We start from the raw sequence: 24,809 nt of genomic DNA on the forward strand, positions 1-24,809 counted from the left end.
GGTCAATTTAGAGGCTGGAGGCTCAAAAAATGAGAAAATGAGTTAGGAGCATTAAGAAACGGCCCCCTCGGCAGGGAGCAGTGGCTCACGCCTGTAATCCTAGCACTCTGGGAGGCCGAGGCAGGAGGATCACTTGAGGCCAGGAGCTGGAGACCAGCCTGAGCAAGAGCGAGACCCCGTCTCTACTAAAAATAGAAAAATGAGCCAGGCGTCAAGGCACACTCCTTTAATCCCAGCTACTCGGGAGCCTGAGGCCGTAGGATCGCATGGGTCCAGGAGTTTGAGGTTGCTGTGAGCCAGGCTGATGCCAGGGCACTCAAGCCCGGGCGACAGAGTGAGACTCTTGTCTCAAAGAAACTATCCCCCTGAAAAGAAGTGACCTAGGTAAGCACGGATCAGTGAAGGGAGGAGCCTCGACGAGGAGCCTCGATGAGGGGGCGTGGCTACAGCAGGCCTCAGCGGAGGGGCGTGGCCCAGCGAGGGGCGGGCTCCTCCAAACACTGAATGCTGCGGGGGCGGGGCCACGGGCGGGGACTCGGTAAAGACCCACCCACCGGTCTTCCCCACCTTGCCCGCCACCAGAGCAGGCTCACCTCTGGCTGCCGCATCCCGGATGGGAGAGCCGGGCGGAGGCCGCGGGGCTGGGCTGGGCGCACGGCCCAGGCCCAGGCCCAGGCCCCGGCGTAGGGCCGACCGCAGACCGCCCAGCTGTGCCTCCGCCGCGCGCCGCTGCGCCTCCACGCGGGCCAGCTCGGCCTCCAGGCCTTGCGCCCGGCCCCGGGCCGCGCTCAGCTGCAGCCCCAGCTCCGCGGCCTCGGCCCGCGCCGCCTCCAGCTTCAGCTCCAGGCTGCGGGTGTGGTCCAGTTGCTGCTTCTCAGCGCAGCGCGCCTCCTCCAGGGAGCCCAGCAGGCCTCGCTCGCGGGTTCGGAACTCGCCTTCTTGTTCCTGTAGCTTCCGCTGGGTTCCCTGGAGCTGAGGCGGATGCGAAGCACGGGGTCAGCAAGGCCGCCCCCGACCTGACGCCCCACCTCGCAGGCCCAGCCTTGAGCCCACCAGCCCACGTGACCGGCACAACACCTGCTCCTTTAGTGGTCTGCACCCAAGCAGGCTGTGCAAGAATGTCCACGGAGTGGGGGAGGAAATTACTAGTTTTTTATCCCTTCCTTCTGTATATAAGCCTTGCAATGTACCAGCTTATTAGTAATAATAGCTAACACCTATACAGATTGAACTTATCGCCAGGCACTAAGTACTTTCCAAAAAAAAAAAAATTAAATACTACTCTCTGAATCATCCTCATTTTATAGAAGATGAAACTGAGGCACAGAGAAGTTATTTTGTCCAAGGCCACATAGCTAGTAAGTGGCAGAGCTGGGATTCAGAGCCAGGCGGCTCTAGCTCCAGAGGCTGTTCTTTTTTTTTTTTTTTTTTGAGACAGTCTCACTCTGTTGCCCGGGCTAGAGTGCCGTGGCGTCAGCCTAGCTCACAGCAACCTCAAACTCCTGGGCTCAAGCGATCCTTCTGCCTCAGCCTCCCGAGTAGCTGGGACTACAGGCATACGCCACCATGCCCGGCTAATTTTTTCTATATATATTTTTAGCTGTCCATAAAATTTCTTTCTATTTTTAGTAGAGACGGGGTCTCGCTCTTGTCAGGCTGGTCTCAAACTCCTGAGCTCCAACGATCCGCCCGACTTGGCCTCCCAGAGTGCTAGGATTACAGGTGTGAGCCACCGCGCCCAGCCAAGAGGCTGTTCTCTTAACTACTAGGCAACATGGCCTCTCAGTGCACATAATTTATCAATAGATGTGCACACATGGGAGTATGTAAATAATTATTTACTGATGGGATGTATGGGCACACACAACCAACCCTCTGGTTTAGGAGTCTACTGCTCGTGGTCATTGGTTTCACAGGAAATCCACTTCTGAGCACCACCTGGGTGCCAGGACCTATGCCAGGGCCCTTCACACACCCCTGCTGTGCCAGCCCCTCTCCCATGAGCACTGTGAAGCAGAGATTGACTCAGTCAAGGTCACACAGTAGACTCGAGGCAGTTAAACAGCCAGAAAAGGCTGAGTGGGAAGAGTGAAGGCTTTGGAATCAGACAGACCTGGGTGGCTGTGTGACCTTGAGTAGATCCCTTGACCTCTCTGAACCTCCATGTCTAGTTCTCTCTGTAAAATGGGGCTAAGGGTGCCTACCTCATGGGGTTGCTGGGAGAATCAAACAAGGTTATGCCTACAGAGCCTGGCCCCCCCACACCCCCATTGTGTGCCTGTACACAGTAGGCTCATGGCTCTTTCAGTTGTTGCTATTATTATAACTGGGGAAGAGTCTCAAGGAGTGGGGGACAGGAACAAGTCCCAGGGAGTGGTCTCAGAGTGACTCCAGCATCGGAGTGCCCACCTGCTTCCTGCTAGAGGGAGGAGAGAGGCACAGGGCAGACTATCTACTTCCCAGGCAGCCCATCAACCTGCCCAGTTACCTCCTGTCGCACCGCCTCCAGGCTGGCCTCGCCCTTCAGCAGCCTCTGCCGGAGGCCCAGGGTCTCCCGCCGGCTCTCCTTCTCTGCTCGCTCACCCAGCGACAGGCGGCCTTGCAGCTCTGCCAGCTCCCGGCCCAGCCTAGTGTTCTCACTGTCCAACATCTTCATCTGGGAGAGAGACAGTGGGAACAGCAGCTGGTTCAGCTCTGCCCCTATACCCTACCCCATCCTGGCCCAGGAGGCACTGAGGACCCGCTGCTCTAGGGATGCATGCATCAGACACCACACCAAATCCACTGGGAGCCTGCCCCAGGTGACCACACTGAGCTCAAGCCATGCCAGGCACCTAGGCACCAATGGTCTCTTTACCACTTCATAACAGACTCAAAACTACCTTTCGGGGGGGTAGGAGAAGGGAAGGCTGAGCCCTTATGAGACCAGGAGTTCCACAAGGCAGGGACCACAGCTCTCTGGGTGACCTTCCACCTCTGCAATGATAATTAACTTTTTTGGAGTGCTTACCATGTGTCTAGCTCTGTTCTAAGCACTTCATTTATATTAATTAAGTTAATCTTCAAACAGCACTATATGGGGTGGGTACTAACATTATCCCTATTTAACAGATGAGAAAACTGAGGCTCAGAGAGTTAAAGTGACTTGCCCAAGGTCACACAGCCCACAAGCAGCAGACTGGGCTTTGAGCCCAGACAAGTGGAATGCCACTGTGTATTCTAAAGCCCCCATTTCTCCAGGAGCAGGCGGGGTTATGCCTAGCTACCCCACAGCACTACCGTGAGGGTGACATGATATAGTGCTGTGGCATACAACACCTGGCACAAAAATGGCAGTTCATTTCGGGGACTCCTGTAGTATCTCAGGAAGAGGCCTTGGTATAGGGGGGCTGCAGTGGGGGGGAGAGAGGATTAGTTGTCCAGGCTGTCATATCTATCTCTGGGTAGGGCAGAGCCTAGGAGGCTGTTTCCTGTTCTTTGAGTCTTCTAGAGTGGGAAACCTGAGCCCACCCTGTCCAATACACAGCAAGCACTTGTTCAAAGCTTGCTGTGGTTGATGAGTTTGGAGATGGTCTAGTTCAGGGGTCAGTGAACTTCAGTCCACAGGCCAAGTTCAGCTGCTCTCCTGTTCTTTTAAGTGTGTAAGCTAAGGATGGTTTTTTTTTACATTTTTAAGTAGTTGAAAATGGTTCATTTCTACATGGTTGAAAGAAAATCAAAGGAAGAACAGTATTTCTTGATGCATGAAAATGACTGGAAATTCCAATTTCAGTGTCCATAAACAAAGCTTCATCGGAACGCACGCCCACTTGTTCATACACTGTGGGGACCGCTCGGTCACCACAGCAGAGGTGAGTAGTTGCAACAGGCTGTATGGCCCGGAAAGCTGGAATATTTTTACCATTTGGCTCTTTACAAAAGGAGTTTGCCAGCCCCTGATCTAGTTCCTGAAACCTATACCTTTTGTTGTTGCTCACAGATTGCTCTGAGAACCGGACAGGAGCACGGGCCCTGCTCCCTGGGGAACCGTGAACCTGCGTGCACACAAACGTACAGACTTTGCACACAGTTTCAGGGGCCCAAGGATTCCTCGCATCCATTCATACCAAGGTTGGGTAAGAAGCCTTGCTGTAGTTCAAAACCCTGGTTTTGGGGGGAACTCAACTCCAGAAAGGGGGTGCTACTGGCCCCAGGGCACACAGCAAGCCCCAGGGGTGGGGGTGACAAGGGGGCAGGGGGTACCTGCCGCCGGAGCTCCTGCAGCTCCCGCCGAGCCTCCAGCCGTGAGCGCTCTACCTCCTGCAGCCCCGCCCGCAGCTCCCCGGCCTCCTTGCCCACGGCGGCCCGTGCCTCCTCTAGGAGTGCCAGCTTCTGCTCCTTGTCCTCGTTGGCAAGCTTCAGGCTGGAGAGGGCAGAGGTCAGAGGCTGCCCTGGGTCCTGGGAGAAGTACAGTCTACGGATCTACACCAAAGTCCCTTCCCCCATTCCTGGAGTGGGTCCGGCCAGTTCTCAGCCTATAGGTGCCTCAAGTGCTGACTGCCATGTGTCCCCTCTTGAGCTGAATTCCCCAGGGATGGGGCCAGGCTCTCAGCTGGGAGGGGTGGGCCAGTGACTCCAGGAGGGGGCCTGGTTTCCAGGGTGACGACAGACAACAGGTGGGCCTGAGTCTGGACCCAACCCTGCCTCAGGAAAATCCCCTAAAATGTCCACGTGCTGGGCTGTGGTTAAGGGACAGAGTCTCCATCTCTGCAGTTCCCCAGAACCTCAGGGTGTGAAGTTGGGTTCCAGGGAGGAGATTCCAGGAGAAGGATGGGACTCAGTGAAGGACTCGGGGCTGGCTCCCCGGTGTCACCCACCTGATGCGCTCACTCTCCGCCTTCTTCACGGCAGCCCGCAGCTCCTCGTTGGAGCGCCGCAGGGCCTCGCGCTCCTTGGCGCCCTCGCCCAGGCTGCGCCGCAGCTCGCCCGCCTCCTGGCGCTGGGCCTCACAGCCCTCCTGGCCCTCGCGCACCTTGCGCTGGGCCTCCAGCAGCTCCCGCCGCAGCGCGTCGCGGGCGTCCTCCAGCAGGCGCAGCTGGGTCCGGAGCTCTTCTGCCTGCGAGCACAGCAGGTGTCCACAGGACAGCACTCAGGGCCCTGGTCAAGCTGGGTCTTGCACCCCACATCCCTGGCCACCGGGCACCTGCCCCATCCCTCTGCAGCAACTCGGACCGCAAGCTGTGAGTTGTGATTTGGGCAAGGCTGTGGGGGCCAGCAGTGTGTTGGCCTGAAATCCTCAGCAGTCTGGTCCTGTGGACGACACTGAGAGGGCAGGGACCACACTCACCCCTCCTTGAAGCCCCCGAGTCCTACCTGTACACAACAGGTACTTAATAAATGCTTGCTGCCTCCTTTCTAAGGTGGCTGTCCATTTGTCCTCAAATGCAGGGAGGAATCTTACACTCTTTTGGGGCCCCCGCTGGACCACGGCGCCATTTAGCGGGTGCTGCCTAGAAAGGCAGGTGGCAGCCGGCTCACCTCACGCAGGCAGGACTCCCGCTGCTTGCCCAGGTCGCGGGCCTGCTCTTGCAGCCTCTTCACCTCGTGGGCATGGGCCGCAGCGGCATCCTCGAGCTGGGCCCGCAGGTCCCGGAGCTCAGACGTCAGGGTGTTCACGGTGCTCTGGGACAGATGGGCTCTTCAGACTCGGTCCTGCTGTACCCCTGCCCCCTGCTGCTCCCAAGGGGCTGGATGAACCATCCACTTTCAGCTCCGAACACGGCCCCTCCCGCTGGCCTGCCAGACCCTCTGCCGATCCCTCGATGCACAGTGAATGCTGTCCCTGTGGCTGGTCTCTCCCTTGCGCTGGACGATCCGCCAGGGCAGACCCATGCCACCTCCCTCAGATGGGGACTCCCAAAGGAAGGCCTGAGCCTCCCCCCATAGCCTAGAGGCTTCTCCAGGGCAGGGCCACACCTCCCCTTCAGATGGGGGCTCCTCAGGCAGGGAAAGTGCTGGGAAGATGCAGGGACACGCTTCTCCATGCAGATGGAGGCCCAGCTGCCCAGCCTGCCCTACCCGGTCCTGCTCCTGCCGGCTCTGAGCATCTCGTTTCTGCCGCTCCAGCTCCAGAGAGATGGCAGCCAGGCTGTGCTGTGTACCCATCAGCTTCTCTGACAGTGCCGCCTTCTCGGACTCCTTCAGAGACAAGGCCTGGGCAGGGCAGGGAGCAAAGGGCTTGGGGCTTGGTTGACCCTGGGGGCATGCCTGGGCCTCTCCCTCACCCTGTCCTGGGACACATGCCCACTGGAGGCTCAGTGGCCTGAGCAGGCCACCACCGGTGGACACAGCCCTAGAAAAGGGTACAACAGCAGTCACAAGAACCTTGGACATGGGTACAATTTAGGATCTCACTAACTTGCCCCCACAACCCTGACACTGAGCCTTTCATCATCCCATTTTACAGATGAGGAAACTGAGGCTCAAAGAGGTAAGGTGACTTGCCCAGGGTGACACAGCTGGCAGGGAGAGGAGATGGACACAGTCTGCCCTGTCTCCATTACATTATAGGAAAGTTAGGAATTAGTTCTTTGGGGCGAGGGTCAGCTGCCCTGCGGGCATCTGGGACTGCTCAGAAGGCTGTCATGAGGACACCATGCCCAGCCTGGGTGGGATGAGGGGTGGCAGAATGTGGGACAGCTTTCCTGGTATCACAACTGTCACTGTCCCTTGGTACTCACCCAGGGCCTGCCAGGCACAGAGTGCAGCGATGCCTCACAGGCCCCCCTCTCATTCTCCCATCCCACAGGTGAGGAAACTGAGGCCCAGAGAGGGAAGTGGCCTGCCCCAGGGCTCCTAGGTGCTGGGTGGCCAAACAGGGACCAGCCCCAGAACAGGGGCCCCTTGGGCAGCAGCGGAGGCCGCGCCAGGACTCACGCACCTGCTGCTTCTCGCTCTCGGCCAGGAGCAGGCCCTCGTCGCGCTCCTGCTGCAGGGCTGCGATCTCCTCGCTCAGCTCCTCCTTCTCGGCCTCCAGCCGGGCCAGCAGCTCCTCCCGCTCCCGCTGTAGCTGACCCTGCAGCTGGGCCCGCTCAGCCTCCAGCTCCCGCCACGCTGCCTCCTGGGGGCCAGACCCAGGCACATGTGACATACCAGGTCGGGCCCAGGCAACCCCCGCAAACCTCAGGGCAACAAGGGCCCCCGCACCCTGAGAGACAGGGTGGGTGACCAGGTAACTACATGACGGGATGATACGAGCTGTGACGGGGACACGTCAGGGCTGTGAAAGTGCCAAGGAGCAGCAGCAGCCTGGCTTGGGGTCAGCCAGGCAAAGAGAGAGAAAGAAGAGGACCCCCAGCCAAGAGCACAGCCCTGCACAGGCCTGGAGGAAAGAACACACAGGACGCCCGGGAAACCGAGGGGGACGAGGCGAGCCATGGGGCCAGGGCCCCAGACAGCAGCTAGGCAGGGCGGGGCCGTGTGTGCTGAGGGATTCTGAGGACAGTGGGGTCAGGCCAAGGTGACAAGGAGCAATCTGGTTTTTAGATCAGGGGGATGTTCTGACAGCTGTGGACGGGGGGTTGGGGCTGGGGCAGAGGGGAGGTGGAACTGGCTGTGAGGAATGCAGGAGGCCTGTGGTGGCAGAGAGCTAGAGAGAAGAACACAGATTTGGGGACATTAATAAGGCTGAACCAGGTGGTGTAGGGGGTAAGAAGCATAAGGGGGGTCATGGCAGTTTGGCTCCCTGGGGACTGGACAGGTGGGCGGGTAGAGCCCATAGGCAAAGAATAGCCCACTTGGGCTGAGGGCGGGTGCCTGGCCCCAGGGCTAGCCCCAGCAAGTTTGCAAAAAGCAGACAGCGGCGCCCGTTTTCCAAATGCCTCACTGCCACCTGCTGGAGAAGCGTGATAACACCTGCCACAAGTAGTGGAGACTACGGGGTGAATGGCGCCCACTAGCGTGATGCAGCGACGGCCTGAACCTGGCGGAGGCAGCCCTGTCCAGGACGAGCTCAGGGCCTGTGTCCTGAGGCCACTCTGGAGAGTTCCCCAGAACCAGTAGTAATAATTTATGGGGCATTTGCTAAGTGCCTAGTCACTATGCTAAACCCTTCGTATGGATTATCTCACCATGTCCTCATAATTCCTTTCACCATCCTTTCCTCGTTTCTACAGATAGGGAAATGACGGGACAGAGATCTTAGGTAGCATCATCAGTAGTATGTGACCAGGATCAGAGTCAAGCCCAGGCAATACAACCCTAGAGCCAGTGTTCTAGTAACCTCCCTGGCCCCTGGGCTTTCTAAATGCTAAAGTCCCAGAGTAGGCCTTCATATGCAAACAGTACTTCTTAGCAAATAACAGTGCTTTTTTGCTACACATTAGGTCAGTATTTCTTAAATGTGGCTGTGAACCCCCTGCATTAGGATCACTAGGGCTGGAACAGGTATGGGACCTGCAAATCTGCATGTTTAATAAGGATCCCCCTGGCTGGGTGCAATGGCTCACACCTACAATCCTAGCACTCTGGGAGGCCAAGATGGGAGGATCGTTTAAGCTCAGGAGCTTGAGACCAACCTGGGCAAGAGCAAGACCCCATCTCTACTAAAAATAGAAAAAACTAACTGGGTATGGTGGCACATGCCTATGATCCCAGCTATTTGGGAGGCTGAGGCAGGAGGATCACTTGAACCCAGGAGTTTGAGGTTGCAGTGAGCTATGATGACTGCACTCTGGGCTGGCAACGGAGCGGAGACTCCGTCTCAAAAAAAAAAAAAAAAAAAAGGGATCCCTGCCATGGGTCTTCCCACTGCCCCCATAGCCTCCATGGCAGAGAAGAAGTCCCATTTCACAGACGTAGAGACTGAGGCAGAGCAAGGAGGATGACTCGCCTGAGATCACAGAGGAGACAGTGGCTCAGAGTCCTGCCCGCCCCTACCCAGCTGCCCGAACCTTCTCTCGCTGGAGTCTCTGCAAGTCCTCCTCGTGGGCTGCCCGCTGCTCCCGCAGAGAGGCCTGGGCCTCCCGCTCTGCCTGCACCAGCTTCTGTGCCATCAGCTCCTTGTCGAGAGCCGCTTTCTCCTCTGTTGTCACTATCTGCTGCCGCAGGCCCGCCAGCTCCCCTGCATGAGAGGGTTGGGGGAAGGGGCAGGGTTGAGTCAAAACCTCCCCTTGAGCCAGCAGACTTAGGCCAAGTGAGCAAAATCCCAAAGCAGAGATGGTCTGCTTGGCATCTAGGCTGGGCTCTCTTGAAGAAGTGGCTCACCCTCTCTGGGCCTCAGTTTCCCCATCTGCTGCATGAGCCCACTGGTCCTGTCCTCTCTCTGCCTACATAGAATGGCATCAATCATAAAATGATTGATGAGAAGGGCCCCCCAGCAGATGGGAAGGATATCAAAGAGAGAACAGCCCCGTTACTGATTTAGCACTCACTATGGGTCGGGCACCTGGCTAAGCACTCTCTACACACGATTTCATTTCAGCTTCGTAACATGCCATTGAGTTTAGCCGCATCCCATTTACAGATGATGGAACAGAGGCTCAGAGATCAGGGCTTTCCAAAGCTGCACAGCTTTACACGAAGTATCGCCTTTAATGACTGACTGTCATAACACACTTGGTTGAGCATTAACTGTCGGCATGAATGGAGGTGACTATGGGGAGGGGACACCCACAGCGGACCACCTAAAACCATCTCCTGGGTTGGAAACCTGCCAGCATTTCCCTTCCTGGTTCGTCTGGCTTAGGTGTACATGGACAGCAAAATTCATTTCCACGACCCAAGTAGATGCTTAGTTAATGTGTGCTGCGTGGAAAGCAGCCCTGAGTTCAGAGACTGGTGAGGGGCAGGCAGGGCGGTGGGCCTGAGATGTGGGTCCAAGAGTCGTCCAAGAAGCAGCTGATGGCTCCACAGAGAACTCAGAACTCTCTAACTGCCCTGATGATGACACAGCAGCCACTGCTGACTGAGCCAGGCACTGTGCCAAGGCCTTTACATGCTTTTCTCACCTTGTCCTGGCAACAGGCTCAGAAGGTGGGAATTATCACCTCCAATTATCACAGACGAATCTGCAGCCCAGAGAGGGAAGGGGCTCGTTCAGGGGAAGACTAGATCTAAGTGACAGAACTAGGATCGGCACCCAAGTCAGCCAGACTCCTACGCCAGTGCTCCCAACTTCTCTGAGACCCCAGAACTCAACAGGTTGCAGTCTGTCCCCCAGGCCTCTGCCCCTCGTACCAGTCAGGGTCTCCTTGGCCAGTAGCAGGGCCTGCCCATCAGCTTCCAGCTGCTCCCGGCGGGCCTCGAGCTGGACCAGCTGCCGCTGTACTTCAAACAGGCTGCTCTCCAGGGCTTCCTTCTCCAAGCTGCAGCACACACAGGCCCTGAGGCCTTGGGACTCAGCCTCCCCGGCCCAAGGAAACTGTGGATCTCAGGGCGTGGCCAGCTGTGGGCCGAGTGCCAACCTACCTGCCTGGCTGGGCCCACGTTCCCTGGGGAGGCCTGAGCCAGAGCTAGGACGTGTTGGCAAGCCAGACTCCTAAGTAACTGGCCCTCTGGGCCAATGCCTGGGCGAGGTTGCTCATGGCATGGCCCCAGGACAACCCCCCAGGGTGGGCTGAGCAGAGCCCAAGGCCTTACCGCAGGCGTGTGGCCTCCTCTGACAGGGTCCGGCCTTCACGCTCCGCTGCCGCCAGCTGCACGGCCAGGCCCGCCCGCTCCTTGGCCAGCGCCTCCTTCTCCCGGGCCACTCGCTCCAGCGCCTCCACCTGCCGGTGGGACTCCCGCCGGGCCTGCTCCAGCTCCTGCTCCCGCCCGCTCAGCTGCCGGGAGAGCTGGCCCCCACCCAGGGCCTGTGAGCACCACTCCCCGCATCCCCCAGCCTGTTCCTCATGCAACACCCCGACTCTGGGCCTGACCTAGCCCTGGCCTGGGTTCAAGCCCAGGCTTTGCCCTGATGTGCTGTATGCACTTGGGCAAGTCACAGCCTTCTCTAGACCTGCAATGTACATGCGTACAAGAATGTGGACCCTCACTCAGCTTTGGGAGTACCAGAGCCCTTGCCTGACCCCAAAACTTGCAGAGAAGGTGAATATGTAAAACAGACCCAAGGGGAGATACTCAGCAGGCCCCGGGGAGGGGGGGACCTGTAACCCCTGGGCCATCCCCGAGAGGCCCCTCTCAGGAACCTGGGCCCTCCAGGATAGACACTGCATAACGGTCCCTGGATCCCTGAAGCCCTAAAGTCCCTTCCAGCTGTGATGTCCCCAAAAGTCTAAGATTCCAATTCTAAATGTCTGTATCTATTATCATATAATTAATCTGTATAGAGTGGTGACTCAGGGCCACGTCGTCCTCTGCCAAGTGCTTACACAGGTTTTCCCAGGCATTCTTCAGAATCACTGTCTATAGTGAGAACTCTTAGCCCCACATTACAGAGGGGGAAACTGAGGCACGGGGAGGTTGGGTAGCTTGTCCAAGGTCCCCAGCTAGCAAAGGTGGAACCAGATTTAACCCAGAAGTGTGTTCCTGTGCCTGCGACTTACCCCAGGACAGGAAGCAGGAGGCTGGGAGCCCAGCCTCCACCTGCTTCCAACCTCCCCCCCCCCACAGCACACTCTGCCCACCTGGGCCAGCTGCTCCTGCAGCCGGCTGCACTCGTGGCGCAGCGTGGGGAGCTGCTGCTCCAGCACCTCCCGGGCCTGCTCCGCCACGTGCAGGGAGCCCTCCAGGCCCTGCCGAGCCACCTCCTGCTCCAGCTGCAACTGCTCCAGCCGCTCCTGCTCCTCGCGTGCCAAGGTGGCCTCCTGCTCTGCCTGCCGCTGCCGGCCCAGCAGGGCTGCCTTTTCCTCCTCCAGCTGGGGGACCGGGCAGGGGTGGGGGAGGGGCCCCGTGAGCAGGGGGTCCCTCCTAGGACCAGGGATGCCCCCTCCACCCACTCACCCACCCACCCATGACAGCCAGCCCAGGGGAGGCTCCCGGGGGTGAGGGGAAGTGCCCTTGGGTGTGTGGACAGTGGGGAGGAGGAAGAACAGAGAAGGGCCCATGGGGCTTCTTTGCTCTGATACCAAGAAAGAGAAGACAGACAGACAGACAGAGTCAGAGAACGACGGAGACGGAAAGAGAGGCAGGGATCAAGACAGACGGGTACAGGGTGGCCTCACGGAGGACAGGTGGGTGAGGCTGGTGCACAGCGTACCTGGGCGACGAGGTGGTTCAGGCCCAGCTTGTCCTGAGCGAGGCTCTCGTTCAGGGCGCTCAGCTTGGACAAGGAGTCCCGCAGGGAGGCCTCCTCTGCCCTCAGCTTGGTCATGGAGAGCTCCAGCTCCGCGCGGCCAGCCTCAGCCTGCAGTGTCAGGGCCAGGCGGCCAGAGACGGTAGGGAGGGAGAGACGGGGTGAGATGAGCAGCAGCAGCAGGGTGGGGCGGTGGGGAGAGACAAGAGACACAGGGGGAGGGACCCTCAGAGATGGGTGGGAGGACAAGAGACGGTAAAATGACCACAGAAGGCCTGCTGCTTACGGAGCTATTTAAAAGAAGCCACACAGGGCAGAGCGGTGCAAGAACAGGGCCAGAGATCAGAGGGCCCCCCAGGTAGGGTCTGCGGATGGCACCGCTCAAGGCCCAGGCTGCAGGGAGTGGGGCAGGCCCCTGCCGAGGACCCTCTGGACCGTGGCCCCAACTCTCACAGACCCTAGGACCTGTGTCCAGAGGTGGCATGGGATGACCCTGAACTACAGGGCACCACCCCCAGGAGCATCTGGAAAAGCAGGGATATGGCCATTAAGAGAGGTCAATCCACTTAGGGCTAGGAGCAGAGGTCAGTCGGCAGCCTGGGTCAAAGGTCAGCCTAGGTCCAGAAGGAAGAGGTCAGTCTACAACCAGGCTCAGAGGTCAGCCTGAGATAGGGATCGGTCTGTGCCAGAGTGAGGGGGCTCGGGGCCTGGCTCAGAGGCAGGTTTGTGGTTGTGCAGCAAATAGGGACCCACCTTGGTCAGCGCCTCGGCCACCTCTGCCTTCTCGGCCTGCAGCACGTCCCGCTGCAGCGTGGCGCGGCTCAGCGCCTCCCTCACCTCCACCAGCTCCTTGGCCAGCCCTGAGCGCTTCACTTCCAGCTGCTCTAGCTGTCTATGGCTGTGGGACAGAGCGCGGGAGGGTACCCATGTCACTTCCCGGCCCTGAGCCTCCTGCAGTCAGTCGGATATTGGGCCAAGGGCCAGGCCTGAGGCAGAAGCCTTGGGACCAAGTGCCTCACTCACAAGGACAAGCAAGCCCACTGCCTTTTAGCTGTGTGACTCTGGACCTCCATTTTCACATCTGCAAAATGAGGTAACACCTGCCTTGTAAAGTTGTCACAAAGATACATGTACTTGCTGTACACGAAGTGCCTGACACATCACCCCAAGGGCCTTCAGACACAAGAATATCCACTACCACAGTGTACTGAACATCATCACTCATGCCTCAGGGAGGGAAGCAGGGCAGTGGTAAAGAAGTTAACTCCGAGGGCAGAATGCCTGAGTTCAAGTCCTGGTTCTTCTACTAACTAGCCGTGCGGCCTGGGGCAAGTTACACGGCCCCTCTGTGCCTCAGTTTTAGCATCCACAAAATGGCGATTATAATAGCCTCTACAGGCCGGGCACGGTGGCTCACGCCCGTAATCCTAGCACTCTGGGAGGCCGAAGCAGGAAGATTGCTTAAGCTCAGGAGTTCGAGACCAGCCTGAGCAAGAGTGAGACCCTGTCTCTACCAAAAAGAAAAAGAGAAAAAAGAAGAAAAAAACAAAACCTAGCCAGGCATTGCAGCGCACACCTGTAGTCCTAGCTACCCGGGAGGCGGAGGCAGAAAGAGGGCTTAGAGCCCAGGAGTTGGAGCTTGCAGTGAGCTACAATGGCATCACTGCACTTGACCCAGGGCAATGGAGGGAGACTCTGTCTTGACAAAAAAAACAAGGGAACTATAATAGGCTCTACATCACAGAATTATCCTGAGGATTAAATGAGAGAATCTAAGTGCTTAAAATGGTGACTGAGACTTAATAATATTAGTATTGGTATTATTATAACCAGATTTAAAAAATAATAATACGAATATTATTACTGTTATTGTAAGTATTGTTGTTATTATCATCTAAGTTCTCTCTCCTACCCGTTCTCTGATCCCAGGTAAGAGACCAGACCTCCCTAAGCCTCAATTTCCCAAAATGGCTGATTAGAAGACTCTCCATCAGAGGGGGGCCAAGAGGCTGCCTCCAGGTGGCAGGAGGCCCAGGACACAGTGGGTGCTCCCTAGCCCCCAGGGACGCCGTCAGGAGCCCCAGGGTACATTAGAAGAGCCCCAGCAGGGAGGTGAGAAGCAGTTACCTGCGCTCGAGCTCCCTGCGTGCCCGTGCGCCATCCTGCACCATGTCCTCCTGCTCTTCTTCCAGCCGGTCCCGCTGGCGCCGCAGCTCGTCCTGGGTGGCCTGCAGTTTCTCCCGCTCCTGCTGCAACTCCTCCGCCTGCTGCTGGGCCACCTGCAGGCTGTGGGCCAGGCTGCCCTTCTCCCTGCAGGACAAGGGGAGGGGGAGAAGAGGGGATGCTGGGGCTGCGACCTCCAGGGAAGATGGCTCAGCTGCTCCTCTCATCATGAGCCACTGTCCTCCCAGGCACCTGCCTCCAGGAAGCCTGACTCATTTCACTCACACCTCCCCGCAGGAGGAACCTGGCTTTCCTTTTCCCAACTCGCCCTCTTGGAGGCCTGGTGGAATGGATGGAGGTGTGGCATTATCTCCAAGCACCTCATCAGGTAGAAGAGGCCAGGGCTAGCTGCTGGGACACATGGGCAAATGTGCCACCAGCTCTGCTAGGCCATGAGACCAGGAAATGCCACCTACAGCACCCCATGCCCCTCGATTCTGGGAAGCCCAATAGAGTTGGGTGTGTCCAGATCCCACAGCTTCCTGCCACACAGACACATGGCACAATGGCAGGGCAGGGAGGTGGCAGAAACCAAGAACCCCAAAGACTTGCAGAGAGCTGCCATTTCCCCACTGGAGGTCGGTAGGAAAAAACTCACAACGTGATATTAAGTAAAAAGAGTAGAGTGCAAAACGGGATGTTCACTGTGAGCACAACTAGTTAAAAACCCTTCTCATTCCCAGGCATGGAAAGGCTGGCTTTGCTAATAGAGGGGCCTGATTGCAATTCCCACCCTGCCACCCCCAGCCGCACGGGCTGCGTGAGTCTAGGCAAGGTAACAGTTCTGGATTGTGTCAGTTTGCCAGGAAGACTAACATGGGAAACGCCTGGCCAAGAGCCTGGCACATAGTAGGTATGCAGGGAACGTTTGCCACCCTCCTGCCAGGAAACACCGTGGGAAGCAAACCAGGGCCCTAACAGGGATCAGGATGGGCAGGTGAGGCTGTGAGGGGGTCCTGCCTTTTTATTTCCCCTCCATTTTTCAAACTTTTCATTATATGGTTACATTTATGAAGAGAAAAACTAAAACACAACAGTAAAAAAACCCAACTGGCAGCTAAGAGTTGGATAATTTCTTGGCTTAAAATTTCTAAGAAAGACAATCTTAGAATAGTGCTGTTAATAGAACTCTCTGAGATGACAGAAATGTTCTACAGCCACATGTGGCTGGGTTTTGTTGTTGTTTGGATTTTTTTAGAGACAGGGTCTCACTCTGTCAGCCAGGATGGAGTGCAATGGCCCCATCGTAGCTCACTGCAGCCTCAAACTCCTGGGCTCAAGCGACCCTGCTGCCTCAGCCTCACCAGTTGCTTGGACTACAGGCAATGAACCACCCCTCAGCAATGTATGGCTGTTGAGCACTTGAAATGTGGCTAGTGCAACTGAGGAACTAAATTTTTACTTTTTAAAAATTTCAACTAATTTAAATTATAATAGACACATGCAGCTAGTGGTGACCACATTAGTGCAAGCCACACACTTTAAGGCTCAGGCTGGCATCAGGCCCAGACACTGATTTATTCTGCCTCCCCACCCGCCCCCACTTCTGACCTCCCGGTCACCTGCTCAGGAGCTCATTGGCACTGCGCAGACGCTGGGCCTCACGCTGGGTGTCCTCGTGGGCCTGGGTGGCCCCATCGGTCTTGTCCCTCAGGCGCTGCAGCTGTTCCTCTAGGGCACGGCGCTCACCTTCACTGTCACTAAGCTGCTTCCTCAGGGTGACAAGCAGGTCCTGGCTTGCCTCGTAGCGCCCACGCATGTCCTGGGGCATGGGGATCACTGAGTCCGGAGGGGGCACGGGGGCTCCCAGAGCCTACCCACCCTCTGCTGGTTCCATGGATGTACACCAGCCCACACTAGGCCAGGGCCCCCAAGGCTAGGTTTCCACGCACCACAATTTTGAGCCTTCTCCTGCCTGGGGACCCAAGCCCGGAGATGCCAGACAAACCCCCAAGCACACTCTTTCCTCGCTTGGGGCTCCCAGCTTCCTCCCCGTGCATCCTGGCTCTACCCGGGGACTCATGCCTACCTCAGCTCTGACTCTGCCCCTAGCTCTCTCTTCCTAGCTCTGATCCTCTTCCCAGACCTTTGCCCAGAGCCCTAGCTCTGTATAACGGGACCTCATCTCCCTTTCTACCAGGGCTCTAGCTGGGCCACAGCTTCCCTCCTCCCCTGGCTCCACCCCCAGCTGCCCAAGCACCTCCCACTCTGAGCTCAGAGCTCGGCCACCTGCTTGGGTCCTGGCACCCTCAGTCGCTGTTTCTCAGGGCTCTGGCTCCATCCCAGGGGCTCAGGCTCCTCCCCCACAACCTGCTCAGGAGCCCCCGGACCCCAGGGTGGCGCTCAGGCCCCTTGCTACCTGGACCTGCAGCTGGCGCTTGTGCAGGGCCGAGTGGATCAGGGCGAGCGTGGAGGAGTCGGAGCAGGCCGGGGACGGGCCTCGGCGCGGGGAACGGCCGCGGGCAGGCGAGGAGCGCCGGGGCGGGGACGGTGTCCGCTGGCCCGAGAGCCCCCGCAGACTGCCGTCCGACGTGTCCGCCGTGCGCTCCGAGCCGCTTAGCTGGACGCCGCTCTCGGTGTCTGACAGGACGGCCTGGGGGAGAAGGGCAGGGGGCAGAAGGAGGTGGGGAGCCGCGGGGTGAGCTGGCAGAGAAGCCCAGGCACGCAGAGGGGCCTCTTCACCCCGAACTGCAGCACAGCCTAAGCTCCTTCCTGCCAGAGGCTTCCTGATGCTGCCTCCTGCACTAGCTCACAGCCCTGTTGGCCCGCTCACGCCTCCCATTTATCGCGAGGATACTCAGACTCTCACAGGTGAACCTGGAACTCGCTGTGACTCTCCTTGGACGGCAGCAGCCGGGGTCCGGGCCCCCACCCACTGCAGTTCAGCCCAAGGCCCCAGCGGGCGTGGCGGGCAGCCGGGGACTGCCTGGCCGAGCTCTCGCACCTGTGCCAGGTCCCTCAGGGTCTGCTGCAGCCCCTCTCCGTCGTCTGCCTCAAGGGCTGCCTGCTCCTGCAGCCGCAGGGATTCCTTGAGTGAGGTTAGGGAGACAAAGAAAGGGTGGTCAGGGGTCTGCCCTAGTCTGAAACCTCCCCATCCTCTCCCTCCTGGCCCACCACCGACCAGACCAGACAGCCTCTAAGGCCATGCCCCTAGGCCAGCCACGTGGGAGACCCCACAGCAGCCCACTGCCCTCACTGAGCAGACCGGGCCCAGAGAAGCGCTGTGTCTGGCCCAGGTCACACAGACTGCTGGAGGAGCACTGGACATAGAACCCAGGCCAAGCCCCACACAGAAGGGTGACCCTGAGAAGGGTCCCTCTGGTGGCGAGGCAGCCGAGTTCCCAGAGGAAGAGCCCTGGACAGGGAGAGCCCCAGCAGGAGTTCAAGTCCTGACTCTCCGCATACCGGCTCTGAGACTCTGGACAAGCATCCCCTCTCAGGCCTGGTTGGCTCTGAGACTCTGGACAAGCATCCCCTCTCAGGCCTGGTTGGCTCTGAGACTCTGGACAAGCATCCCCTCTCAGGCCTGGTCTCCTCGTCTGTGTCATGGGGACCATGCTACAGGGCTGCCAGGAGGACGAAACGGGATACAGGAGGCGAGTGTGCTTAGCACTAAGCCGGGCACATACACTAGGGGCGAGCGTGAGTCTGAGCGGGATGCTCAAGGTGGCCTGAGCCTGTGTCCCGGATCTAATGGACCTGGGCACCCCACCCTGCCACATCCTAGGGGCAGCTGCCTCTCACCAGGGCCTCAAGCTTCTCGGTGAGGGCCTTGTTGACATGATCCTTCTCCAGATTCTGGTTCTGAAGATGCTCCACGGCCAGGGCCAGCTCTGTCACTCTGGAGTTGGGGACAAACAGAGGTGAATGGGGGACTCCCCCGGCTTCTGTGTCCTCTGTGCTTCCCCAGATCTAAGGGAGGGACCCTGAGATCTACCTCCCTAGCTGTGTGACCTTAGGCCAGTCACTTCTCCTCTCTAGGTCTCAGACTTCTTATGGCACCCATTGTATCTCGTGGGAAAGCACTCTGGGACTTGTCCAGGTAGCAGGAGTTAGGGGCACAAGTTCTGTCATCTGGAAGTTGAACGGTGCATGAGGTACCCTGGGCAAGTGCCCTCGGAACCTCAAAGGGGGTGCCTGGGAAGACCGGCTGAGCTCACGCAGGGAAGGGCCCACCCCCAAACAGACACTCCCTCCTTCCTAAGCCTCCAGGTACACCCCCTGCAGACAGGCCTGCCTGGCATCTGCCAGGCACCCACCTGGCACTGAGGTCGGCCTTCTCCAGGTCACTTTGCACCTGCTGCTGGGCCAGGTCCTTCTCACGGAGCACCCTGTCCCGCAGCTGCTCCTCCAGCTGGGCCTGCAGCAGCGCTTGCTTCTCCAGGGCCGCCGCAGCCCGGCTCTCCGCCAGCTGCAGGCCTGCACTCAGCCCCAAACCTGCCTCCTGGACAGCCCGTGATGTCCGCGCTAGCTCCCCTCCCAGTTGCAGCAGGTCCCTGGGGGAGAGAGCACAGGATAGGGACAGAAAGGGACGGTGGTGGCTCCCAAGTGCAAATTAAAACTACACTGGTCCGAGCACAGTGACTTACACCTAGGATCCCAGCTACTCAGGAGGCAAACGCAGGAGGATCGCTTGAGCCCAGGAGTTCGAGTCTGCAGTGAGCTATGATTGTGCCACTGCACTCCAGCCTGGGTGACAGAGTAAGACCCTGTCTTAAAAAAAAAAAAAAAACACTACACTGGGCTGGGCATGGTGGTGCACACTGTAGTCCCATTACTCAAGAGGCAGAAGCTGGAGGCTCCCTAGAGCCCAGGAGTGTGAGGCCAGCTTGGGCAACACAGAAGATCCCATTCCAAATAAAAAAACAAAAAGCAAAAAAACTACACTGGGAAGTTGCTATCAAATTGGCAAAAAAAAAAAAAAAAAAGTCACATGATGCACGACATGGGCAAGGCTGTGGGGTAAGAGGCCTCCCCTGCATGGCTGGTGGGAGGGGGAGTGGTGCATCCACAATGGAGGGCAATTAGGAAGAGCTCTGAAAAGCCTAAATGCACAGGACCTTTGCTCCGCCAGCTCCACCACTAGGAACATATCCGACAGATACACCCCGACACAAGGGCAATGACCTAGGGCCAAGGGATTCGCTGCAGCATTGCTCATGTAAAAAACACTGGTGACCACCTAAATCTCCATCAAAAGGGGACTGCTATTAACTATGGCACATCCATTCAACAGAATACGCTGTGCCAAGAAAAACCAGGGGAGAAGCTCTTCCTATCCTGATTTGGAGCCACTCCCAATTGTAACTATTAGGTGAAGACAGCATTTTCAAGAACTGCAAAGATGAAATTCTACCAACAGTATATACATAAAAAATGTATGCAATCTGTTTCATTTGCTTGTATAAAATAACCCTGGCTGGGAGTGGTGGCTCATGCCTGTAACTTTGGGAGGCCAAGGCGGAAGGATCGCTTGAGGCTAGGAGCTCAAGACCAGCCTGGGCAACATAAAGAGACCCCGTCTCTACAAAAAATTTTTTAAAAGATGTGGTGGTGTACTCCTGTAGTCCCAGCTACTTGGGAGGCTGAGGCAGAAGGATCGTTTAAGCCCAGGAGTTTGAGGTTATAGTGAGCTATGATGACACCACTGCACTCCAGCCTGGGCAACAGAGTGAGCCCCTGTCTCGAGATAAAATAAAATAACCCTGGAAGGCCATTTAGGAAGCCATGACACTGCTTGCCTTCAAGGAGGGAAGGGGAGTGTCTGGGGCCAGCGGTGGGAGGGAGACTTTTCACTGTACACTCTTTCGAAATGTGAACCTTGTGAAGGTGTGACTTATCCAAAAGTAAAATGTAAAAATTTTAAATGATAACTAAAAATAAAACCTGTTTTAAATCCATAATATAGGTTAATAAACCCTGTTCTTTGTCGAATGAACTGTACCACTGAGTATCCAACAGAAAGGAGGAGAAGTGCCTTGTTGTAGAATTCTAGTTAACACACAAGTGACAGAATGTGATCACAGTTTTGCGACCTCTGATGAATGTTTGGATCTTGGCATTGAGCATCAGCACTGCCAATGTCATAAAAAGAGAGACATCCAGGCCTAAGCGGCCTCCTGATAGAAGAACACACTCCACTTACAGACTCTTGCCAAAAAATCATCCCCCAAAACAAAACAGAACCTGAATCTGATCTAGCCTTGGATATGACACCCCATTCACAGGAAATACAGGGAACAGAGGAACATGTTAAGTGACACACAGGGATGCAACCAGCAAAATCCAGACTACAGGAATCTCTAAGGACAACCCAGTTTCCTAAACAAATTAAGTTAAAAGAGACTTAAAAGATAAAGCAACCAGTCATATTTTGTGAATATCTATGGATCTGGATTCAAACAAATTGAAAAGACAAAAAGTGAAGCAAGACTATCTGTGACATTTATGAGTCCACTAGAGAAGCTGAACACTATTTGATAATATGAAGAAAAGACACTAAAATGGACATATTGGTCTCCTGCCTCAGGGCTCTCCCCACAGCCTGGCCTGCTCCGCTGCCACTCTGACCACAGTGGGCTGCTGCTCAAAGCTCGGGCAGGATTCAGCTGCCCTGCTGAGGTGAGCTCTCCTTCCCTGTGCTGGCTCGTCACTCTAAACCCCCTGGCTGCCACGTGCTCCCACCCCCCAGCCTGTGCTCACCCTGTCCCTCTGCCTAGGGTGCCCGCAGCACGGCCAGTTTCCACCCTACCATAGATTTTCAATCTATGCAAATTTCACCTCGTCCGTGAAGAATTTTTCTGACCTCCCCACCCCTCCCATCCTTCTGAGCGTCCAGGACATTCCCTCTGTCCCACCCTCATGTCACTGACCCCTCACTCCCTCAGTCTAGAATTCTGGGGGCTTATATGTCTTTTCATTATGAGAGGTTGCGAGGTCCTTGGTAGCAGAATCCGAATGGTCTAGTGGATTCAAAGCAGGAGCTTCAAACCCTGATTCAGCCCCTCACGTACTACTGAGGAAGGTCACTCCACCTCTCTGAGCCACAGTGTCCTCATCTCTAAATGGGGATTCTTACAGTTTCTACCTCACAGGGACGCTGTGAATATTAGTTGAAATGAAATGTATGAAGAACCTAGCTCAGAATAAACATCTAGCAGATGCTGGCTGCCCCGACTGTGGTAATGTTATTAGTTAATTGTCACAAGTTGCCTCTGCATCTCCACAGGGCCTGGCACACAGTAGGTGTGCTCAGTTGTACTGACGTTCATCTGAGGTGAGTGGAGTCTCCCCAGCGCCCCCTCCCCCGGCCAGGCCTCACCTCTCGGTGGACACCTTCACCTCGCTGACCAGCCGGCGGACTCCCACCACCTGCCTCCAGAGGAGCAGCAGGCGACCGTGCTCGTTGCTGTAGTAGGCATTGAAGGACTGGAGGGGACATGCCAAGCGGAGGGCTGGGGTGAGTGCTGATCCGTCCCCTTCCCCAGCTCCCCCAGCTCAACCACCCAGGAGGCACGGCTGCCCAGGGAATGTGTCTTCCCGGGCGGCTCTGGGCCTGTGCAGAGCTGTGTCACAGCAGCCACACTCAAGCTCTCAAGCCCAACGGCTCCCTCTTGCACAGGGAACCGGGTTTCAAGGCTTCTACTGGCCGTGAGAGGTGGCACAGGACAGGAAGTGCAGGGGACCTCGGTCTGTATCCCAGCTGCCAGTCGCATGACCGTGGGCAGGTTTCTTAACCTCTCTTTAACATGAGGAGGACGAGGGCACCTACCACATGTGGTTATTATGAGGAATAAAAGAAAATGCATGCCGGGTGCTAATGAAGGTCAGCGATTATGACGATGACTATTCACCTCTGCTGACCTGTTCACCTGGCCCACGCTCCCTCTCCCTCTCTGGACTCCCAAGGCCACCCCGCTCTGCAGGGGGCCGTCCCCTTAGGTCAGGCTGGCCTCCCAGCACCCCGTGCCACCTCCTCCTCGCGCCTCCATGCTGCCTCCCGCTGCTCCAGCTCCTTGCGGCTGCGTGTCCAGTCGCTGGTCACCTTTCGTATGTCCTCGCTCAGAGCCTGGTTGGCTGAGCCTGCCTCGTCCAGCTGTTCTCGGAGCATAGCGTTCACCTGGGCCAGGCTGGCGCTCCTGGGCAGGGCACAGGGAACCAGTGGGCGCTTGCCCAGGGAAGCCACCCTGCCAGCCCTGCACGCTCCCTGCTGCACCCTCACCTCTGCTGCTCCTCCTCCAGGCGGATGAGGGCGCTCTCCAGGTCTTGGCTGTGCTCTGTGTCCTGGGCAGGGAAGGGGGGAGTGTCAGGCTGGGCAGGGGGAGGGGAGGGTCTGCCCCAGCCTCACCCTGGCACCCACCCTCAGCCGTTGCTGCTCCAGCTCCGTGGCTCTCTCCAGCACCTGTTGCTCCAGCTCTGTGCACCTCTTCTTGTACTGGAGAATCTGGGGGTGGGCAGAGTGGATGGTTTGCCCCAGGGGGTGGGGGCAGGGCAAAGTGAGCACAAGGGAGGGCAGGAGCAGAATGGGTGGCCCTGACCTTGGCCTGCAGCCGCTGCACTAGCTGGGCCTGCCGCTGCTGGCCCTCCTGGTAGGCCTGCAGCTTGCGCCGGTAGGAGGCCTGCTCCTCCTGCAGCTGCCTCCGCAGCTCCACGCTCTGCCGTACCAGCCCCCTGGGCTCCTGCGTCTCCAGCTCCCCAGACTCCAGCCGCACAGCCTGCTCCAGCTGCAGGAAAGGGCCCTGGGTGAGAGTCCTGGGCCTCCCGGGAAGGCAGGCATGGGCCTCTCCAGGGGGCGCCAGGCTGGGCCCAGACCCATGATGCTTTGCAAGCTGACGGCCTGGCACCAGGGGAGCAGGCACATGTGGGCAAGCCCAGGATGCAGTGCACATGTGCATCGACGGGCCGATGCAGCCGTGCAGGCACATACAGACCAGGCATGCATGGACACACAGATGAGGCATGCATGGACACATGCGGGTGGGCCCACAAACTGCATGCAAAACCCAAAGCTGCACCTCGGTGCACGTGTGCCTCTCCTGCAGAACACAGAGTCCTGCTGTGGTTTGTGATTATTACATTCAAGCCCATGTCTCCCTACCCCCACCCCTGCCCCACCCCCACCCCAACATGACCTCAGGAAAGCCTGGATTTTTCTTCCCCATTGTATCTTAGTACCTAGAACAGTGGCCATGGTAAAGCTTGGCTCACGCTCAGTAAATATTTGTTGAGATCTTGAATTAATGGCACGAGCAATGGGAATACATTCAAAGCAGAGGCATCAATACACATATGCATATATGCATACCTGAGCTACAGACATGCACACACGTAATGCACACGGGCAGTCTCAAACACCCCCAGAGTGACACAGGTCAACCCCCACATACACAGTAGTAAGATCTATAAGAAGTGCACACAAATGCTGCCTCGTACAGGGTCTGCCTATTGACCCCCTCTCTGTCCCCACCTCCCCTGTACCTCTCTGGGAGCCCCTGCCACCGCCAATTTCCCCCACCCCCAGGCATCTAGCAGTACCTTTGTCCTCAGACCGCTGTGGGCACAGGCAGGATGCTGCCTGGCTCTGGCTGCCCCCACTAGCCATGGCACCCTCTCAACCCCTTAGTATACCTGCTGGGCCCAGGTGCCCCTCAGCCTCCTCCAGCTGCTGGGGGGAAGGGAGGGGAGGGAGGAGCAGGGCAATGAGAGCACACAGTGGGCTGGGGGACACCCAACAGGGACGCCAGCCCCACACTCACTGTCCACCTCCCCAGCACCTGGCCTGCCACAGCCCCGGCAGGGCATTCACACGTCCCCCCACACCCCCATGAGGGGCCACACCAGTCACAGGGGCAGCTGTTCTCACCCACGCTGATCTCGGGTTCAGGCTGGGTCAGTGGCAGGGACAGTGCCCTCCAGGCCTGCATCCACCCAGTATGCCCAGGAGATGCTCTGTGAGCCACCGACAAAGCCAAGGACAGCCGCATCTCTACCCACCCCATCCCCAGGGACACATGCCCTCTGGGGTGGCTCGCTGGGGCTGCTTGAGGGCTCCCCCTTGGGTCTAAGGGTGTGGAGGGAGGTGGAAGTAGGGGTTTCTGCCTGGACGGTGGCTGCAGGCCCACCGAGTGTCTGCATGAAGCCCACTTAATTCCGTATGCGGTGGCAGCCCCGAGACGTGTGCTGTGCGTCAGTGCAGGTGCACTCACTGGGTGTGAGTGGGATAGTTCTGTCGTGTCTCCATGTGGGACCTCGTGTGTGTCCCTCATGTGCGGGTGCTGGGTACATGCTGACAACTGGGTGAACCTGCGTTAGGTGGCGTCTGTGTTGGGGTGCGGGCATTGGGCCCGTCTGTGTGTAGCAGGGCATGAGTTTATGT

The 24,809-nt window shown here is 57.6% G+C and overlaps 1 protein-coding gene across 6 annotated transcripts in view; it reads right to left on the reverse strand.

Moving 5' to 3' along the window:
* Window positions 1–24,809, reverse strand: part of CROCC (ciliary rootlet coiled-coil, rootletin) — a 46,856-nt gene that overhangs the window by 10,999 nt on the left and 11,048 nt on the right. For 3 of the 6 annotated variants that reach the window (XM_045548608.1, XM_045548609.1, XM_045548603.1), the window contains exons 4-27: window positions 22,972–23,157; window positions 22,794–22,877; window positions 22,656–22,717; window positions 22,407–22,572; window positions 21,756–21,862; window positions 18,694–18,930; window positions 18,179–18,275; window positions 17,379–17,462; window positions 16,794–17,027; window positions 15,997–16,196; window positions 14,339–14,521; window positions 12,965–13,109; window positions 12,176–12,322; window positions 11,604–11,834; window positions 10,618–10,811; window positions 10,216–10,343; window positions 8,931–9,100; window positions 6,920–7,099; window positions 6,058–6,192; window positions 5,518–5,661; window positions 4,857–5,095; window positions 4,243–4,402; window positions 2,489–2,656; window positions 594–972 (exon numbers count right to left, since the gene is read on the reverse strand). In XM_045548608.1, the coding sequence (XP_045404564.1) occupies window positions 594–972; window positions 2,489–2,656; window positions 4,243–4,402; window positions 4,857–5,095; window positions 5,518–5,661; window positions 6,058–6,192; window positions 6,920–7,099; window positions 8,931–9,100; window positions 10,216–10,343; window positions 10,618–10,811; window positions 11,604–11,834; window positions 12,176–12,322; window positions 12,965–13,109; window positions 14,339–14,521; window positions 15,997–16,196; window positions 16,794–17,027; window positions 17,379–17,462; window positions 18,179–18,275; window positions 18,694–18,930; window positions 21,756–21,862; window positions 22,407–22,572; window positions 22,656–22,717; window positions 22,794–22,877; window positions 22,972–23,157 (4,060 nt within the window). The remainder of the gene's footprint in view (window positions 1–593; window positions 973–2,488; window positions 2,657–4,242; window positions 4,403–4,856; window positions 5,096–5,517; window positions 5,662–6,057; window positions 6,193–6,919; window positions 7,100–8,930; window positions 9,101–10,215; window positions 10,344–10,617; window positions 10,812–11,603; window positions 11,835–12,175; window positions 12,323–12,964; window positions 13,110–14,338; window positions 14,522–15,996; window positions 16,197–16,793; window positions 17,028–17,378; window positions 17,463–18,178; window positions 18,276–18,693; window positions 18,931–21,755; window positions 21,863–22,406; window positions 22,573–22,655; window positions 22,718–22,793; window positions 22,878–22,971; window positions 23,158–24,809) is intronic. The other 3 variants (XM_045548604.1, XM_045548607.1, XM_045548606.1) reach the window with 3 other exon arrangements.

Source organism: Lemur catta, chromosome 3 (assembly GCF_020740605.2).
Source record: "Lemur catta isolate mLemCat1 chromosome 3, mLemCat1.pri, whole genome shotgun sequence".
Lineage (NCBI taxonomy): Eukaryota > Metazoa > Chordata > Mammalia > Primates > Lemuridae > Lemur > Lemur catta.